Source organism: Sesamum indicum, linkage group LG6, assembly GCF_026168435.1.
Source record: "Sesamum indicum cultivar Baizhima isolate 11 linkage group LG6, ASM2616843v1, whole genome shotgun sequence".
Lineage (NCBI taxonomy): Eukaryota > Viridiplantae > Streptophyta > Magnoliopsida > Lamiales > Pedaliaceae > Sesamum > Sesamum indicum.
The window spans coordinates 14,837,272-14,858,789 of NC_142662.1; the positions used below are offsets into that span (position 1 = coordinate 14,837,272).

The 21,518-nt window shown below is 34.9% G+C and overlaps 1 protein-coding gene and 1 pseudogene across 2 annotated transcripts; one reads left to right on the forward strand and one right to left on the reverse strand.

Annotated features, from left to right (window-relative positions):
• Positions 1-3,638: 3,638 nt before the first annotated feature.
• SKL2 (shikimate kinase like 2) lies at positions 3,639-9,705 on the reverse strand. 2 transcript variants are annotated; one of them, XM_020699228.2, is made up of 9 exons: positions 9,397-9,536; positions 8,777-8,955; positions 8,137-8,324; positions 7,866-8,060; positions 7,413-7,474; positions 6,309-6,375; positions 6,067-6,185; positions 4,372-4,548; positions 3,639-3,915 (listed from the first exon to the last, which is right to left on the reverse strand). In XM_020699228.2, the coding sequence occupies exons 2-9, from the start codon at positions 8,777-8,779 to the stop codon at positions 3,815-3,817; spliced, it is 912 nt and encodes a 303-aa protein (XP_020554887.1). In that variant the 5' UTR covers positions 8,780-8,955; positions 9,397-9,536; the 3' UTR covers positions 3,639-3,814. The 2 variants fall into 2 exon arrangements, with proteins under 2 accessions (XP_020554887.1, XP_011069700.1); XM_011071398.3 differs by lacking the exon at positions 8,777-8,955 and having other exon boundaries at positions 9,397-9,705.
• A 2,840-nt stretch (positions 9,706-12,545) lies between these two features.
• Positions 12,546-21,435, forward strand: LOC105155547 (uncharacterized; annotated as a pseudogene).
• Positions 21,436-21,518: the final 83 nt, after the last annotated feature.

The window sequence follows — 21,518 nt, forward strand, 5'->3', positions numbered from 1 at the left end:
TATAAACTAATTCCCATTTTCAAGAGAAGATTTGGAAATGAATTTGTTGTAACTGCAGTTTATGTTGATGATTTAAACATTATTGAAACTCCAGAAGAGCTTATAAAGGTTATAAATTTCTTAAAGAAATAATTTAATATGAAAGATTTAGAAAGAACAAAATATATTGCCTTAGATTGCAAGCTGAACATTTAAAGAATGGTACTAAAGCAATTCTAAATGGACAAATCACATTCATTGAGCAACCCAATGGTCGTAAGGTCGTTAGATGACCTCGAGAAAGTGATGAAGAACTGCTTAGTCCTGAAGTACCTTACCTTAATGCAATTGGACTACTAATGTATTTTGCTAGTCATACAAGACTTGATATAGCATTTGCTATTAATTTATTAATAAGAAATAGTTCTTCACCCACACAAAAACACTGGAATAGAATTAAGCATTTACTTTGCTATCCTGGAAGTACAATGGATATGGGTTATGCAGATATTGTATATTTATTTGGTCCTCATAATAGTCGATCACAAACGGGCTATTTATTTACATGTGGCGGTACAGTAATTTCATGGCGATCTATGAAACAAACAGTAATAGCCACATCATCGAATCATGTAGAAATTATAGAAATGCATGAGGCAAGTCGAGAATGTGTTCGATTGAGATCCATGATTCAACATCCGAGGGACTTGTGGATTATTATTTGGAAATATTATCTTGACGATCTTATATGAAGATAATGCAGCATGTATTGCTCAACTGAAAGAAGGATACACCAAATGGGATAGAAAGAAACATACTTCACCAAAATTCTTCTTCACTCATGATCTTCAAAAGAATGGTGATATTGATGTTCAACAAGTGTGTTCAAGTGACAATCTAGCATATTTGTTCACCAAGACACTTCCCACTGCAATATCAAAAAAATAGTCCATAATATTGTCGTTCGTCACCTCAAAATCTCAACTGATATTTTTAATGAGGGGCAGTCCATACGCACTGCAATCTTTTTTCCCTTGACCATAGTTTTTCCCACTTGATTTTTCTGATAAGATTTTTAACGAGATAGTATATAATCGTACTGCATTAAATAATAATGTACTCTTTTTCCTTCACTAGGCTCTTGTCCCTTAGGATTTTTCTTAATAAGGCATATTATTGATTGATGAGCATATAAGAAGGTTATGAATTTAGAATTTGTAAATGTTCATCTTCATCTCCCATACTCTTTACCTTTCATAAACTATTGACTTTGGTAATTCATCTCCCCTCATCCTGATGAGATCTTTGACTGTAATTTTGGAGCCTATAAATAGGCCACTTCTTTTATATTGAAATCAAGAAAAAAAAATGATACAAGAATACTCTTCCTTCATCTTAACTCTAATTCTTATATTGTTGCAATTTTAAAAAGAATTATATTTTTTTTACCAAAACTCCTCTTGCTTGTAACTTTCAACCCGTCCTTGTTGTCAGAATTATAATTTATAAGAATCAATCGTACTTATAATATTATATTTCTTTAATTTGTAATGATTATTATAATAATTTATTTATTTTTAATTAAATATTATTATTTACCATATAATTAATTAAAATTTGATAGGGCCAATTCAAATTTCTAGCTTGGCTGCTGTTTGTAAGAACGTATCTCATAAAACAACGATGATGATAGTGATGACCATCAGTTGGTAACGTCAAAAGCTTTTTACATTTATACTTAATTATTAATTTATTTTATTTTATTTTATCCGAAGATCCACATATTTTTTTAAATAAATAAATAAATTATTATATAATTTAAAACTGTTTTTATATCTAATAATATTTTTGTATTCGGTAACATTAGTTATCTTGATTTTAAATTTTCAATAATTCATAAGTTATTTATTTATTTAAAGACATAATCTTTCCGGAGCCAAACTAGTTTGAAGAAAGATTTTCAAAATGACTCTATATCCGTATCAATATTAAATAAAATATAGTTGAAAAATAAAAATGAAGGACCCATGATCCTTTATATTTAAAATGATAAATTCAAAAAATTTATTATCAGGAACTTGAAATTCACAATTTCAAATCCATCAATTTAAATAACTCAATTAATTTTGAGTAGAAAAATATTATGAGACTTATAAAATATTAATATTGCAATTCTGTAATCAATATGATTAAATATGGAGGGGTTTGTTAAGTTTTTAAAAATAAATTGAGAACTCCTTAATTTTCTAAAGGAGTTTATAAGCTCTTACTTTTCTATGGGAGTTTTATAAGTTCATAAAGCTCATTCTCCAAAAATATTTACCAAACACTGTTTAATATTTTATAAGCTCTCAAACATGATTTGAAATAAAATGCGTTTGGTTAAACTTATTTAAAAGATCTTATAGAAAAAACTTTTAGAGCTTATAAAAGGTTAAATCTTATTTTTAAAAATAAGTTTGTGAAGTGTTTGGATAAAATAAAACTAGATACGGTGGCATGCAGAATCTGCCAGAATAAGTTTCAGTAATATTTTTATTTATTAAAACTCATAATTTAATTCTTTATATTAAAATTTGTCATTGCGTTGCAACCTCACATGCAAACAGTGTCTGCTTACTTTTTTTAAATGCAGTAATTATTAATACACATTTTACTTAAATTAAATTAAAAATTAACACTTTGTACAATATATGTTGCATTAATAACAATGGTTATATATGTTATTTCAATTTCAATTAACAATAAACTTAAATAAAATGAAAGTAAATTTAATTTGTGAGTACACGTAAATGCATGGGATTAATTTTTTAAAGGAAATTGATTGAGTAATTAATTTAACATGAGCTGAGGAGTTGAAGGGTATTTTTTGTATTAAAATAATTTAGTATCGTGGTGTCAAAACTACCACTTTGAGTTGGTAAACGCACTTCTTTTATAATAGTATAGATGAATAGAGATTGTAAGATGTCAATAATCATAAATTTATAATTAATTAGAGGAAATTTGCAAAAATCTTAAAAATAAGGGTTAATTACATTTGTCATCGGAACTATAACCGTTTTTACACTTGAGCATCTAAATTTTTTTTCGTGTCAACTTACCATCTCAACTTTACAAAATTCTGCATTTGCCATTTATAATTATGTTTTAACCAAGTTTTTTTTTTGAAAAAATCATCACATGCAATGTGCATATAATATTTAAGACTTATATAATATGATATTTGTCACATATATGTGATGTTTTTTGGTAGAAAAATCAACAAAAAAATAATCATATACGGCAAAAGGCGAATTTTGCAAAATTGAAATGGTAAGTTGATACAATAAAATTGATGACAAAATGAAAAATTAAACATAATTCGGATGGCAAAATATAATTTACCCTAAAAATAATTTGACAACTCTATTTTGTTTTGATAGAGCATATAAACTCCTAATTTTATATTTAGACCTAATAAAATTTTCAAACACTTTGTAGCATCTTATAAACTCTTAAACATTTTATAAAATATTTGAAGGAGCTCGTAAGCTTACCCAAAGAACCTCTTTGTTTATAAACTCACCCAAGCAACCTCTAAGAGTTTTTCCAAGAACTTCTCAAATCATACTTTTGCAATTTCTTCTAATATTAGCCCAGAAGACAGCACACCAAGCTGTGAAAATTGACAAATTTCTAGAAAGAATCAATTGTTATGAAATACATATACAGTATGATCCATTCCATTTCATCAAGAACATGGAGAACTTGAATCAAGAACAGCTGAATATATACGTTTAAAATGGAGGAAAGGGGAGTGTTCTCCGTTGATCTTCTTGTATTCTGTCCAGCCTTATGATGGAGGAGCAGCTCCAGTCGACGGATCCCAGCCAGGAGGTTTGATATCCGGCCAATCCCCTCGGCATCCCAGTCTTATATACAGACTTTTCCTACCTTCAAAGGAGTAAACTTTTCTCAGCAAACAGAAAATACTGCATATCAGCTAATATGAACTTGCATTTCTTGATTTTTTTTCTTGTCGTTTGCTCAGCAACATCAGAACTGAATGTAAATACAATTAAAGACGCAACATGCGCAGTCACTTTTTTGTTTATGTTTCCGCTTGTCTGCTGTTGTGAATTACATACCTATATCTACATGGGGACACATAGTCTTTATTAATATGAAACAGACAAATTTTTGACAAAAGAACCTCATTTATTGATATGTGAATAGGATATGCGATAGAAAAATGGAAGGCCTGTTATAACTCAATTTTGTTACTAATCTCCACTGCCAAATACTAGGGAGAAGAAGAGTTGCTCAAAGAAAACTTAATCAAGTGTGAAACAACATTGAAAATATTCAATAAGGATAACGGGGAAAGCAGAGACTTGAGTATCAGCACACCTGTGAGATTTTTATCAGACAAAACCAGGCGTTTAAGAGCACTTAATGATGCCTGAGCCACAGTTTTGGAGTAAGTGGCATCCCAACCTTGAAGCTTCACTACTACTTCCGAGTTAGTGTAGCCTTGAAGACCGTCTCGGATGTTCTTCTTGGCCTCTTCTTTTGCTGATTCTTCATCTGATATCACAATTAATAGCAAAAAGAATTTGTTTAACTGTCCCCAGTTTGTCTATAATGTACAATGTTCATGAAAAGAAACTATATAACTAGTGCTATGCAAGGCTTTAAGTTCATAAACTTTGGCAGGAATATGTGAATGCATAATGCTAATTGGTTAGTATATATTTCATATTTCTAACAAGTTAAACGACAAAAAGGGCAAAGAATTGTACTGTAACAATTTGACACAACCTTTAACACATAGACTTCATCAGTGTATGGATAATCATGTAGCAGTTTCTACAACTTCATCATTTTTTCTCCCCATTACTTCACAAATGACTAACATCATATGTCGACAGAGAGGTATCAATACAAAATTACAATAAAGAGAGCCTCCGCAGGTTCAAGCTAACAAAAAGAAATACATAAATTCAAAATTCCATGAGAACAAATCATGCCATGCACCCAGTAACATCACTTCTGGACTTCCAGTACATTAGCTCTGGTGAAGCTAAAGTGTAATATGGATGAACTTGGAAAAAACTGTCTGGGAAAGCATAAAAGCAAGTTATCAGGGGGAATGATATGGTACTTCATTTTCAGTACACGTCCTCCATTAACTTTATCCAACCAAAAGTGAAGTAGAGGTCCCACAGGAAGATGAAGAGCTACATCAACTCTCACCAATTTCTTGGTCATGCATATGCTTATAACTTAATGATCAAAGACCTCAAGTTCTAGTAGATAAATGAAGAACATTGGAAGATTCTTTAATTGCAAGTGACGCGTAATTATGTTGACAGACTTTGTGTCTCAATTTGGAGATGATGCTTCATCAAGTTGAAAAAAGAATAAATGTCAATTAATCTAGTGATTGTAACTAATATTAAAAAACATCCCAGATGGACAGAGATCATAAGAGCTCCTACATTAATGATTCACCAATAAACAAATTGAAGAAGGATAACTACAGTAATATGGAAGGATTAGGAAAAGCAAAGAGTTGGGAAGGATCATTTATTTAGGGTTCATCATAGGAGTTCGCTTCATAACAATATGCGGATGTCAATCTCCTGATGCAGCTTTTACATGCTTGGCTGCTTGCATCACTATCATACCATACCGTTTGAGGTGAGATCTAGTTGTCAAATACATTATTGATGTACTGATGGAAATTCTCTCCACTATGGTATTCCACCTTATCTTTTCTTCTCTTGGTTTCTCACTTGCTATAAATTATACTATATCATTTTTGCTTTCAGGTTTTCAGGTGTACTTGTGTAGATTGGCAATTTCTGCAGGTTTCCCTCCTCCCTCCTTTTCACTTCCCCCAAGAAAACTTTTAATAAGATATAATATCTCTGAGAAACTTTCATCATCATAATGGTTTCTGACAGATGGAGTATGGCTGAAATATATTCCCATGGAACCAATCAAGAAATAGAACTTACTATGCAGTTGACCCTATGCTGTCGATATAAAACGTCTACACTACTTTCACACTTAAGAACACTCAAGAGGAATAATCATCACCTGCAGCTTCAGATTGTGATAACCAAACTGTAAATCCCGCAAAAAGATGTTGCCATTTGTTGGGCCTCCTGGCGGCACCATGTTCCCCTCCTAAAGTTGCAACAACTGCTCTGGCTTGACTGGAAAACCCATCATTTACAAAACGATTAGCTTAGCAGCATGTCATCACCAAGCGAAAACTTGTCGAAGGTAAGAAGTGTATAACCAAGTAATGTGATTGGTGGATGATGTCCTGGTGTTACCTACTAAGACTTTCTAGTATAGCACCTTCTGCTTCTGCCACAGCATCCGGGCCCTCTTCAGTTATCCCTGGAATTGTTTAAACATATTAATGTAGAAAGCAAAACGCATAATCCAAGCTAATAAGGGATAACTTGACTCAGTGCAAGATCTAGAACAATTGTTTAAAGCAGTTTCCTTGAAACTTGAAAAATGTTAACAAGACATAATTCAAGTCGCAGGTGCTAAGAACAAGTCAAGAAACCTGAAAAAATGTAGAACTTTTGATGTTATCTATTCTTAAACAACTCTGACTATGGGATAGAGAAAGAAAATAGAGCTCTAGCCATTGATATATCATCTTACCTCGTCTCATTGAGAAAATGATATAGAAGTAGTTCCATTTAGATAGAGAGGATTTTTTAATATGTATTAGAATGTAAGATAAGAAGCAATAATGATTTGATGTAATGTGTAAGACAGTAATGATAAAATGTAATGATTAAGGTTGATATGATATTTCTTTTCCAAAAGTAGAAAGTGTGTTTTAAGATATGTTCCAAAACATATAACACAAGGAAACATATGCAGAAAGACATTTCAAGAAATCAATTGAGGGAAATGTGTGACAAGAAAGCACAACCCATATTTTAGCTTGATGACAGGAGAAACTTTGACACAGGATGTCAGATTCAAAAGACAACTGAAGAGAGATGAAAAAGCACTTCCACTAAACTAGTTGCATATCATTTTCATACCTTGTTGATACATGCAGAGTATTGCAAAATAATGAAGATACAACTGAAATTGGCATCTAGAAATAGACAAGAAAGGCACTTGTATGAACCTTGTTTCTATGAATCAACTCATTTGGATTATCCCTTTCTATGTCAAAGTCACACAGCTTTAATATTTTTGGCCAAAGCTTCACCTTTTTATAGCATCTTGATTCCACAATAGATGAGCCCATTTCATTCACATCTTAAACAATGTCTTTGAACACATTGTTTTCTAGTTAGAGTCATATTAGACCTCCAGGATTAATGAATTGCATCAGTAAACGACAAACATTGCATCTGCTCTGTATGTGTGTGTGCATGAGAAAGATTCACGACTCTTCTACTCACATGAATCAATTGTTTGCTTGGTGCATGCTTCCAGAAGCTCCTTTGTGCTGAGTGGAGTATAACTATCAAGATAGAAGTAGAGAACTCTTTAAGGAACATGCAGAAATCAGGCCAAGGAAGTGAGCCAACTAAGCATAATAGTTTCCCTAGTCAACAATAAATACTTCATACTGCAGATACATTATAGCAATTCAGTTGAGATTAAGGGGGAATGAAAAAACAAGTTCAATCGAATATAGAAGTCAGGCTCAATATATACATTAAATTACTTATCTTTCCTTCTTTTTTTCATTCTAAATGGAGCAAATATGATCATATTAGGACCTGGGATTCATGAACAATGCCATGTCAAACTAATAAAGCAAGAATGAATAATAGACGATTTTCATTAATTAAAGAGTTCCATTATCTCTATATATCACTTTTTAGTCCATATAAAACAGGGAACCATACCCAAGACCAACCGCTAATTCTCGAGCAATCTTGTGGTTTATTTCTGTTGATTCCCCAACTAAAAAGACTGATGTTCCTTTTAATAGCTGCATGACCCCTGTTGTTAAGGACTCCCAGGATTCCATGATGTCAGGCCATTTTAGTTCTGGATCTTGCTTCTTCAAGTTAACAACCAGCTGAGCCTCATCTATATACCTGTTAAGACTCCAATGTTCAATTCAGTGATGAAATGTTTGTTTGGTGGCTCAATTATCAAGAGCAGATATGATACCATATTGTTTCAGAAGGCTTTATCATTCCATAGAGAGTATTGCTATCCAAGAGAGTCTTTTGATATCCAGAATGCTGAACTCTAATTACCAAAGAGCTCTCCCTTGCATCTACAGAGATCTGCCCAGGACTTATGTTTTCATCCTCAAGTTCCAATCTCAACTCTACCTCAGATGAATCATCATGAAACTGCATGAAGTATCATTCTTATCTCACATCAGTCATATCCAAATTTGGTTGACAAATGCTGATTTATGGATTTAAAACTGATGCCAGGTTAAATAGGCTAACAAAATATTAATAAGTAGTCAGCAAACTTTAAAAACTCTACGAAGGACTTCATCAGAATATTTCAGGAATCCGTGGAGTCGCCTCCATCATAATATAGTAATTGGACTGCGAGCTTTTCGATTCAGCATGGAACATAATGTATTTCCTGAACTTTTTCTCGAGCTCCCAATAGTTCAGAAAGAGTTTTACAGGATAAATTATATTATGGATGAACTGAAAAATTGACTTTCATCTCAGAGCTTCCTTTCATTTATACAATTTATATATTAAAAGGTTCAGCCATCCACACATGAATGTAACAAGTAACATCTAGACATTAGTTTTGTCCGATTTTCAGAATTATCGCATACCATCTAGCTGGCCCGAGCAAAAAATTCTCTCTCTGCTTCTTAGTCAAGGTTCCGTAGCTTCTCTTTCTCCTTTTAACTTCAATGAGATGTTGTGCAATGCAAAGTTACTGAAATTCGTTTCAAAAGTTGATTCTCGATTTATCCCCAGAAACGAGGGGACCGAACGCACTAAAGGTAAGCTACACCAAGCAAAATAATATTCAAGAACCATGAGAAAATTAGATTCACGAAATAAAGACCATGAAACAGAATGTTGAAGTTTCTTCCCCAACCAGCATGGAATTCATCGTAAACACAAAAACAAAGAACCCTATGAATCCAATAATCCCAGCAAAATATCAAGAAAACTTGTAGAAATTATAACTATCTCACTTTAACAATGAACTTAAATTACTACACAACTTCCCTAACACTTGAAACACTCCAAAAGTTCAACCTTCAAACACAATTTGGAGCCAACATGTATTTTCCCAGCATTTCCTAGAAAAGCCCAATTGATAAATGAAAGCAACAATTACTATAAGCAATAAACTTGCTTCTTCTTTTTTCCTTTTTTTTTTTCACAATTAAGTTTGGTGGGCCGGTCAAATAACATAGCTTTCAGCAGTAATGTTGATTACCTCATAATGGGTTGTATTTGTGGAGACAATAGGAATGCTGCTACAAAGTAGTATGTGCTTTCGAGTCTTCTTGACTCTTGTAGAAGCCAAGGGAAGAGATGAAGGAAAATGAGTTGCGAAGAACAAGAGTCTTGGTGTATTAGAGCGAGAGAGGAAAGAAGTCTTGGGAAATGAAAGTTGAGGGTTGGTTGTGGTGGGGTTTGGAAGCATGAAGCTCAGAGTTGTGGCCATTCTCTTGTGCTGTGTGTTTGTGGGCAGTGTTCGTTCTCCCGTCAGGTCTTCTTGAGTATTTTGTAAAACTACAGATAGAATAGTGGACATAGAGACGGTTTGGATTCTATATTATAATTTTTTTTTATTTTCTAATTTTATTTAATATATATATATATATATATGTTAGAAATATGCACTTTACCTTATGTTTGGATTTATGTTTTGTTTTGTGTTTTGGAGATAGAGAAAGAAAATAGAGATAAGAAAGTGTGTCTTGAAAATAAATGATATATTTGAATTTGTGTTTTGAGATAATTTAAAATAGTTTAAAATAAGTGGTGTAGGTATGATGTTGGGATTTGGAGACAAAAATTACTGTTTATTGTCAAATCATATTATTTATATATATATATATATTATTATATATAAATATGTATATATATATTGTATGTTTAATGTTTTATTTTTTTAAGACATAAATCACTGTTTATTATTAAATTATGTCCCTTTTATATTATTAAATGTATATATATATTATATAAGAAAGTTGAAAAATAAAAAAACACACAAATAAGGTGTAAAAATACAAAAACAAACATTAAATGTATTTTATCTTATCTCAAAAAATACGAAAATATGAATCTAAATATTGCCTTAATATTTTTTATTTATAAATATAGATAAAAATGTTCAACCATCTGTTTTTTTAAACCTAAAAAAGTTTAACCATTTTGATTACCTGTTGTGTTTTTGCATCCATTGTTATTACCTTTATAATTGTTAGGCTAAATTATAGCCACCTCCTCCGAGGTTTGTACGACGATAAATATTTTTTTGAAAAAATTATAAGTACCTCTCAGTTATAATTTTATTTAATACTGAGTCCATTTTGTTAGTTTTCGTTGTATTTCTGTCTAATTTTTGTGATAAACTGGTCAAAATATTCTTTTGGATTGTGAATTATACTTTTATATATTTTTTAAATTTCTAAACTACTTTTATGGACTAATATGATTTATGAATTATTTACTTTACCAACCCTCATATTTTTTTTTATATTTTCTCAAATGTTTAGGATAAATTAGTAATTTTTACCTCATTATTTAGGAGCTACATTAATTAATTTTCATTTGAGGGGATATTTAAATTTGCCAAATAATGAAGTATAGACGTAATTATGTCAAATTTTAAGAAAGTAGTTAATATTTACATTTAAAATTGAAAACTGGGCAAAGATTTCTAATTTTTTTTCTTAATTAGGTTAAGAATTTTCAATTTTAGTATTTATTGCCCCTCCATTTATTTTAGTTTCTTCTCAATGTGGTAATGATAAGAGCCTAAAGTATCAAAGTTCAATATATAAATGTAAATGTTTGAAATGTGTCAAGAGTTTTTAAGGTTGTCTCTCTATGAGGGTTCTTCCATAGTTGATTAGGGTTCTTTTCTTCCTCCTTTGGCTTGGGAGACTTCATGAACGGGTCATATACCTTGCTAATTCGGTATTTTCAAGCACTTGGAATCGCATTTCTTCTCCTGTTCCTATTTCTCTTTTTCTGCTTTGCTTTACTATTTGGGGAAATTGCAAAATCAGTCCCGTAATTAAAGGGATGACGTTCTTGATCCTGTAATTTTAGGACTGACAATTTTAGTCCTGTGAGTTTCAAAAAGGTCACAATTTTAGTCCTTCGCATGGCTTTCTCAGCATTAAAATGAGCATTTTAGTCCATTTTTAATTATTTTGCATTCTAATGCATATATTAGCACATGCTCACCTAGAATGGTCTCAAAGCCAAGGTTTATTAAAAAAATATTTGTTTATATTGCGTTTAGATATTTTTTCCATTAACATTTTTCCCATTAACGGAGGAGACTCTTTAAGAGAATGGAACCGAACTAAAGTTTGAGTTACAACAGGGAATACTTTCAAATTCTGAAAGATCGAAGATGGAATTTTTTATGGAAATGCTAGAAAAGGAGAAAATTATCTCCAAACACCGAATAAGGGTTCGAGTGACAACAGGAGTATTTCTGGATCTTGAAAAAAAAAAACAGAGCAATAATTTCGTCCTAGGAATTCTAAAGAAGGCCATAAAGCCGGATCCTGAACCTCTTATTGAGGAGGAACAAGAAGAATTGTGGAGAATTCACTAGATCCAAAAGGCTACCAGGAAATACAGTAAAAAATATATATGCAATCGAAGTCCATGGTAGAATATCAACAAGGAGAAACATAACAGGTAATTTCCTTCACTAATACACTTCTATAGATTATGATTAAAGGAACTGATTGTAAAGAACTCGAGCCGGATACCTCGAAGATCTCCCAAGATTTGAGAGAAATTCAAACGACAGTGCAAGATTATAGACATAGGTTAACTTACATACCTATAAAAATAGAAACTTTGAGTTAAAAGGTGGACAAGATCCTTTAAGATCCTCTCAAATCTACATAAGGATCTTACAGATCTGAAGAGAGAAGTTGCAGATCTAAAGAGAAACCAAAGGGAAAGGCCTGAGACATCCAGATCTAGACAAGAGCGGAACAAGGACGCCCTTGGAATAGTATCTCTTGTACATCAGAAGGAAAAGGTGACGGAGATTCCAAAGCTAAAGACCAAAGATGATATGATCCGAGAAGTCATTAGGTCCATGAAATAATGGAAGTTACAAGGGCAAATCTATCATATTTACAAGAATTAACTGAATTCTTTTCCCAACTTGGGATTGTAGATTTAGTCAATGTTCAAACCAATGAAATCACTAGCACTACCACTGCCGGAGGGAAGTAAAAGTTTCAATGATCCTCCACAGGATTATCTAATAAGACAAAGTACAAACTTTCACACCAACGCTACACTAAATTAGTGGGAACCAGACTTAAAGAGAATCTAAGGAGAAATCCAAGAGTGCCAAAAAATACACCTTAGGCAAGGACCATGTTCCAACCCTTATATCCATATAACGTTGTACTCAACCTGGATGTTATCGACTTTCGAAACATTGAGAAGCTGATAAATGAGTGGATTGCAGCCATAAAGATAGCAGCAACTACCCTAGAACTCGACAAAAATAACTTCATAAAACTAGTAGAGTTGAGCTTGGAGGGTTCAGTAAAGATCGGATGGGACAACACCCTAGAAGATACAAAAGCCAATATCCTTGTCGGAGATTTGAAAAGTATAATAGCAGATCAGCTAGAAAGGCTTATCAAGATACACTTCATCGAAAATGGATATTTCGAAGGAAGTAGAGCAGAGAAAGCTAGAGAATATGCACAAGCTCTCTTTGGCCTTGAATTAAGGAGTATCTGCGCAGTAGATGAATATATCTATTGATTTAACAAGTATTTCTTCCACAATGAGTAGCAACAGAGGTAGCATGTCCAATTTTCTTTGCAAAGATATATAGTCCATGGAGGTAAATGTTGATCCAGTCATACAAAGTACCCACAAGACAGTTGGACTCAGTTGCAAGGAGGATATCTTTTCTTAAAGACAAACTGAGATTAGTATTATCAAGCATCCATCCAGAAAATATGAAGAGACTGAGGGGTAAGATCAAATGGACCTCTCTCTATTGTGATAACAATAATTTTCCGATAATTATATGAGAATCAAGCGAGCCAAGGAAGAGACTCCTACCCTAGGAGTTCCAGAAGAACTTGTTTCAGGTGGAGATCATGGTGGTCCAAATCAAAGGCCAGATCATACAAATTTGAAATAGAAGACTGGACCAACAAGGCTTCATCCTACGGATATACACGAACAAATACAAGATCCATAAAAAAAGAACCCCTACAATGAGTACTTTCAGAAGAGCCCATACCCGAGCCAATGATAGTTTTAAATATTGCAACTTCTGGACATGCGGAGCAAAGGGACATATATCTCCAAATTGCCCGCAGAAATGTGGTGAATTAAGAGTATTTGAAGCCACGGATGACATCTAAGACGCGTCTACTATGGTGATTTGGTACCCATGTACCAATTCAAAGATCTTCCTTCATATGAAAGTGTATATGAGGAAGAGATAGAAGCTGATTCGAATGGATCTTCAACCGAGTCAGAATAACTACAATGAGGGAGATAGACTTCAAACCTCTGAAAGCCTGTCGGGATTCTTTTCAAAGATGATGGTGTCAAGCAAAATTATGAAAGAATCATGCGTCAAGACTCCAACCTCAGCCCATATGATGGATTTAGGATTGGATGAATTGGGAGAGTCCTCAATCAGATAGGGTTGAACCAAAGGAAACATCACATACTCTACAAAGTAAGTTCAAGTAAGTTTGTTATTCCCATTGAGCTTAGGGGTAATGTAATGGAAATGCAACTTATTCCTAAAGAAGAAATTCTTGAAGAATTAAGTGAGCTTAGAGAAGAGGAAGTTGTTACTATGAAATAAATCTATATAGGAACTATTGAAATAGTAATAAAAAACAACTTTTAAGGAAGAAATTGATTCAGAAATATATATAATGGATAGAACAATCAATAACTTAACACATGGTTGTTTTGGGACAATGATAGGTAACTTGTATGCAGAAAAATTAATATTTGATATTTATCTTAAGATTGCATACAATCTAGCAGACCAAGATTTCAATAGAGTCTTGACCCTTCATTAGGATTTTAAAAAGAAAAGATCTTATGAAAGTAGGTAATAGACCATATTCTATAACTTATAGAATAACTTATGCTCTTTCCAATACACATCATTTTGATATAATTTCTTAGGAAAGAGTATATTGAGATGTCTAGAATTTTTAAGGAATTTTCCATGATAATGACACCAGACCCGATTAGGATACCTAGAATGGGTGGTGTCGACATCATAATCAAGGATCACCTAGTTTTAGATCGAACACTTAGCTTTAGAACTGAGCTTAGTAGTAGAATGTCCTTTTTGAAAGATAGGATTACACGCTACAAAGAAAAAGAGAAAGAGTTGATAAAAACATTTACTCCACAAGATGAGGGTAGATAACGTAAAATTTAGACACCCTGAATGATGGAAAGAAATACAAATTATATTTGACATCACTAAGAAGAAAAATTATTTTTCTTCTGACGACTTATATCATTTGCAGCAAGTTGTTATTGGTAAATATGAAGGCATGCTAGAATAGCAAGCCATGAGATCATGATTTGATAACTCTGCAATTGTCACGATTTTATAGCGATTTAATCTTCCTCTTTAAGCCAAAATATCCCTAATTATGTGATTTTATTGCATATTCAACAAAAAAGGAAGATATGAGGCAAAGATGGCAAAAATCAAGCTAAAATCGAAATTGAAGGCATTAAAAAGGAAAAAGGAGATTACAAGGAAATTTCTGCAAAATTGACTAAGCGTGCCCACGCTTAGTGGAGTGGTCAACTCGGGTCAAGGAGGAAAACAAGTAATTTTCGCAAAAGCTAAAGGAATGAAGTGTTTAGGTTTAGAAAGGATTCTTTAAAACTTATCTCTTGTTATTTATTTAACTTTTTAGAATTAATCACGTATTTATCCCCCCTACGTCTAGATTCATAGGAGACTTTTATTATAAATAGGGGGTTCTCTTCATTTGAAGGGAGTCAGTTATTGATTGGAACTCTATAGGATTCTTTGTTCATTCTTTCTCTTTATTTTTATTTTGTAACCGGAATTAATGGAATTCCACTTTTTAGTGTGTTCTTCCATTAACATGTCCGGCTAAATTCCTTATTTTCTGGTTAAGGTATGGTGATTGCTTGATTCGCATTATGTTGTGAGATCTAATCCGCTCTTTTTACACTTGTTAAATGAATATTCATGTTATTCTCTGTGCTTTTATTACAAACATCTGATTTATTAATGATTCGGCCGGTTGTTCATTATCAAGAAGGTTTGCTTTGCTAATTGAACTTTATAAATCTGTGTAATTGTTTATTTAGTTCATTGCTTAGTAGCAACATAGCATGATTAATTATGTCATAGTAATTAGTTGTGTTATGAGGAATGCATGATCTAGTTTAAACGAATTGTCCTCGTAGGAGTTTGTTGATTAAAATCAGGCCTTTCTAATTCTTAATGTTGTTAATAGATTAAATCTTGTGGACGTTCTCAGGGTTGTCTGTTAATTAGGGATCTAGTCAACGGTCGTACCTTGGCTGACGAAAAGGTAAGGAAAGTTGAGGTTGTTAGGTCGTACCAACAACCATAACTGATTTATTTATTTATACATGTGTTATTCTTGCATCAATGATCAACTCACAAGAATCAAGCATGATCCTAGCCTTAACTGGAAAATCTCTCTCTCGTATCTTCATTAGGTAATTTTAATTGTTTATTTATTTTTCGATTACTTATTTTTATCATCAATCTTCCCCCATTATTCTCTTTTTCTGAAAGAAATCAACTTAAAACCAATCTCTGTGGATTAACTTTTTGGTGATCTCGACACCCACCAAATTTTGGCGCCGTTGCCGGGGATTGGCGATTTTAAGTATATTTCTTTATTTTTAGTTACTTGATTTTTATCACCATTGATACCAAGGTCTTCTCGCACAGGTAAACTGGTATACGACCCCGAAATCGAGAAGACCGCACGAAGACTTCATTGGGAGACTAAGCAACAATCGGAAGGAACATCCGCTCCCTACGAAAACGAAAAAGACATAACCTTGGAGTTTGAGGAATCTCTAAGCGAATCCGAAGAAGAGATAATGGCTTTGATTCCTGAAAGATCGATCAATGACATGACGTTGCCTGATCTGAACCAGCAGCCACTGTGCATTGAGTACCCAAATTTGGAGGTAAACTTTGAATTGAAATCTGGATTAATTCATTTACTTCCCACTTTCCATGGCCTCGCAGGTGAAGATCCACACAAGCATATGAAGGAATTCCATGTGGTATGCTCTGGAATGCGACCACAAGGCATAAGCGAGGAACAAGTCAAACTGAGAGTGTTCCCCTTCTCTCTTGCCAATCAAGCGAAAGATTGGTTTATTTTCTACCTTCAGAATCCATTACAAGATGGAATGATCTCAAGAGGCAGTTTCTTGAGAAATATTTTCCTGCCTCAAGAGCCACAACAATCCGGAAGGAGATCATTGGGATTCGTCAATTCGCAGGAGAGAGTCTTTTTGAATATTGGGGAAGATTCAACCAACTAGTGGGAAATTGCCCCCATCATCAGATCCCGAACTACCTGTTGATCCAGTATTTCTACGAAGGTCTATCAAGTATGGGTAGGAAACTGATAGACGCGGCAAGTGGAGGAGCACTGTTCAATAAAACCCCCACAGAAGCGCGTAGCCTGATCTCGATTATAGCATCCAACACGCAACAATTTGGGATTAGATACGATGATCCACCAAGGAGAAGCAACGAGGTAAGTAATCTTGAAGATCGTTTAAATCAACTCACATCTATTGTTGAAAAAGTTGTTGCAGATAAACATCAACAAGTCAAAGCGTATGGTATTTGCACTTTAACAGGACACGCTACCGACATGTGCCCAACTCTTCAAGAGTCAACCACCGAGCATGCCGAATCCGTAGGAGGATTCGCCAGACAACAACAGAGAAGATATGATCCTTTCTCCAACATATACAATCCCGGATGAAGGGATCATCCGAATTTGAGTTACGGTAACCAACACCAAAACTTTCAAAAACCCCAATACAGACCACCTCCGCAGCCTAATCCCTCGCCCAGCCCTTCTCTCAAAGACATGATGAAAGTACTAGTGACCAACACACAATAGTTCCAGCAACAGACCCAGACGAGCATTCAACAATTCCAGCAACACACCCAGACCAACATTCAAAACCTAGAATCTCCAATCAGTCAACTGGCGTCGTCTGTTGGTAAGCTAGAGTCCCAAGGTAAGCTACCTTCTCAATCTGTCATTAACCCTAGACAAAATGCTGGTGCTATTATGCTTCGTAGTCGAAAAGAATTGCAGGAAAATGTGAACGAAGATGGCACTAAACCTGGGCACAATGTGAAAAGAAATTGAGGTCCAACAAGAACAAGCCAAACCCGAAGCGGACCACCTGAAGCCTTTGGTAAGCAGACCACCCTTCCCAGAAAGATTCAACAAAACAAAGAAGGAAGAGGAGGAAAAAGAGATTTTTGAGACGTTCCGCAAAGTGGAGGTAAACATCCCTTTACTCGATGCCATCAAGCAAATACCCCGATACGTGAAATTTCTCAAAGAACTATGCACTAGTAAGGGTAAACCCAAGGGAAACGAACGGGTAAGTATGAGGGAGAACGTCTCTGCAATTCTTCAATGAAAATTACCCCCAAAATGTAAGGACCCAGGTACGTTCTCTATACCTTGTAAAATTAGTATGATCGGAATAAAGAGGGCTATGTGCGACCTTGGAGCGTTTATAAATGTTATGCCCCTAACCATTTTTGAGTCCTTAAATGTTTGTCCTTTAAAGGAAATAGGGGTAGTCATCCAACTTGCAGACCGCTCTGTAGTTTACCCGGAAGGAGTCTTGGAAGATGTTCTTGTACAGGTAAATGAATTGGTGTTTCCCGCCGATTTCTACGTGTTGGATATGAGGGAAGACAACTCCCCCGATTCCACATCAATCCTGCTAAGAAGACCGTTCCTCAAGATAGCTAGAACAAAAATCGATGTGCACAGTGGAAGTCTCACTATGGAATTCGACGGTGAAATCATAAGATTCAACATCTATGAATCCATGAGGTATCCAATTGATTTACCTACTGCTCTTCTTGTAGATATCTTTGACCCTCTCGTGCAGGATTCCATAGCAATTGGCGGCGAGGACCATGTGAAGTATGCATTGGAAGAAAGCCTCACGTTAGAGAAAGCAAAGATTTTGGAGGAAACAATGATCATAGACCCAAATATCGGTGATACCGTTTTTGAACTCGAAGCCCTTCGAATTTTACCCCCCAACGTTGCTTTCATCGAATTACTGCATTATCACACTAAAATTGTTCCCTCTATATTGCAGGCACCCGCATTGAAATTAAAGGAATTACCAAAACACCTTAAGTACGCATTCTTGGGAGAGAACAAAACATTACCGGTGATCATTTCAAGCAAGCTCACTGATCTTGATGAGGAAAAACTGATCCGAGTGCTTCGCGAGTTACGAGAAGCCATTGGATGGACTATTGCCGACATTAAAGGTTTAAGTCCTTCAACTTGCATGCACAGAATACTCCTAGAGGAAGGCACAAAACCTTCAAGGGAAACACAACCCCGGTTGAATCCTTTGATGATGGAAGTGGTAAAGAAAGAGATTTTGAAACTCCTCGATGCAGGTATGACTCAAGTAAGTCCGACTCAAGTAGTATCTAAGAAAATAGGTATTACTGTAGTCGAAAATTCTGTTGGAAATTTAGTACCCACACGTGTTCAAAATGGGTGGCGAGTTTGTATTGACTATAGAACGCTTAATGTCGCCACTAGGAAAGATCATTTTCCACTTCCATTTATAGATCAAATGTTAGAAAGGTTAGCCGATCGATCTCATTATTGTTGTCTTGATGGATATTCAGGTTTCCATCAAATTCAAATGGTGCCGGAAGATCAAGAGAAACAACATTCACATGCCCATTCGGAACCTTCGCCTATAGAAGAAAGACCTTTGGTCTATGCAACGCACCCGCTACCTTCTAAAGATGTATGGTTAGTATTTTTTTTGACTTTGTTGAACACTTTATTGAAGTTTTCATGGACGATTTTACTACCTACGGAAACTCATTTGAAGATTGTTTGGAAAAATTGACTAAAGTACTTGAAAGGTGCATAGAAAAAAACCTCATTCTAAATTATGAAAAATATCATTTCATGGTAGATCAAGGTTTAATTCTAGGACATATCGTGTCTTCTAGGAGGATAGAAGTAGATAGGTCTAAAATAGAAGTCATAAAATCCTTGCCTTACACCGCTAGTGTGCGGGAGGTTCGTTCTTTCCTTGGACATGCAGGATTCTATCGACGATTTATAAAGGACTTCTCGAAAATCGCCCAACCATTGTGTGCGCTGCTGCAGAAAGACGTAACTTTTGCATTTGATGAAGATTGCATGAAAACCTTTAACAAGTTAAAGAATTCCCTAACATCAGCATTGGTGATTCGTCCCCCTGACTGGAATCACCCTTTTGAGATAATGTGTGACGCTAGTAATCACGCCATCGGGGCTGTCCTAGGCCAAAAGATTGAAAAAGATCCCCACGTGATATACTACGCCTTACGGATGTTGGACAAGGCTCAAAGCAATTACACAACAATGGAAAAATAACTTTTGGCTATTGTTTTTGCTTTAGAAAAATTTCGCCATTATTTACTTGGAACTAAATTGTTGTGAATGCAGCGTTGAGATACCTGTTGTCAAAGAAAGAGGTAAAACCACGATTGATAAGATGGATACTGTTGCTGCAAAAATTAAATCTAATGATTAAAAATAAGAAAGGGGCAGAGAACCTCGTAGCTGACCATCTTAGCCGATTGGTCACCGACGAAAACCCACCACCTCTAAATGACAAGTTCCCAGACGAACATCTTCACACCATTCAAGGAGTCACCCCATGGTACCCTGATATAGTTTATTTCTTAGACACTGGTGTTCTACCACGAGATTTGACTAGAGCAAGAAAAGATAAGATCAAAAGTGATGCCAAACACTATGTGTGGGATGAGCCTTACTTATGAAAATTTTGTTCGGAATAAATCATTCGAAGGTGCGTTCCTGAAATTGAAATCCCCTCTATTCTTGAGTTTTGCCATTCATATGCATGTGGAGGTCACTTTGGACCAAAAAGGACAGCACGAAAAGTGCAAGAATGCGGCTTGTTTTGGCCAAGTATGTATGCATATCTATTTTGTAAATTTTGTGAAAATTGCCAAAAAGTAGGGAATCTCGGCCGTCGTAATCAAATTCCCCTTTTCCCAATACTTGTGTGCGAAGTATTTGATGTGTGGGGATCTACTTTATGGGCCCCTTTCCATCTTCTTTTGGCAAGACTTACATCATTTTAGGAGTAGATTATGTGTCTAAATGGGTAGAGGCAAAGGCCACTCGTGCCGATGATGCTAAAACTGTCGTGGAATTTGTCAAGGCTAACATTTTCTCTAGGTTTGGTATGCCAAGAGCAATTATAAGCGATCGAGGGACACATTTTTGCAACAAGGTGGTCGATGATTGTTCAAGAAATACAACATCACGCATCAAATCTCAACCGCCTACCACCCTCAAACGAATGGCCAAGCGGAAGTCTCCAATCGAGAGATCAAATCCATTCTCGAGATAACGGTGAATCCTAACCGAAAAGATTGGAGTACACGCTTGGATGACCCACTTTGGGCTTATCGTATGGCATACAAAACACCGATAGGTATGTCCCCATATCGTTTGGTTTATGGTAAATCTTGTCACCTCCCTGTCGAACTTGAGCATAGGGCATATTGGGCGATCAAGCAATTCAACTCGTCAATGGATGAAGCGGGAGGGCAAAGGAAGTTTCAAATACAAGAGCTCGAAGAGTTACAAAATGATGCTTATGAGAATTCAAAAATCTACAAGGAAAAAGCCAAAGCATTCCATGATCGCACCATATCTCGGAAAGAGTTCGTTGTCGGGCAAAAAGTTCTCCTCTTTCATTCTAAACTCAAGTTGTTCCCGGGTAAGTTGCGTTCTTTGGACCTTTTATTGTTACTAATGTTTTCCCCCATGGTGCAGTCGAAATCAAGAGTCCCACAACTCAAAAGGTGTTCAAGGTGAATGGACATCGGCTCAAGCCTTTCTACGAGAACTTTCAAACACCAACAATTGAGAAAATTCAACTTGTGGATCCCGCCTTCACCTAAACGAACTTCTCTCAATCTAGCCAAAGACGTTAAAGAAAGACGCTGCATGGGAGGCAACCCATGAAATCTCTATCCTTTCCTTC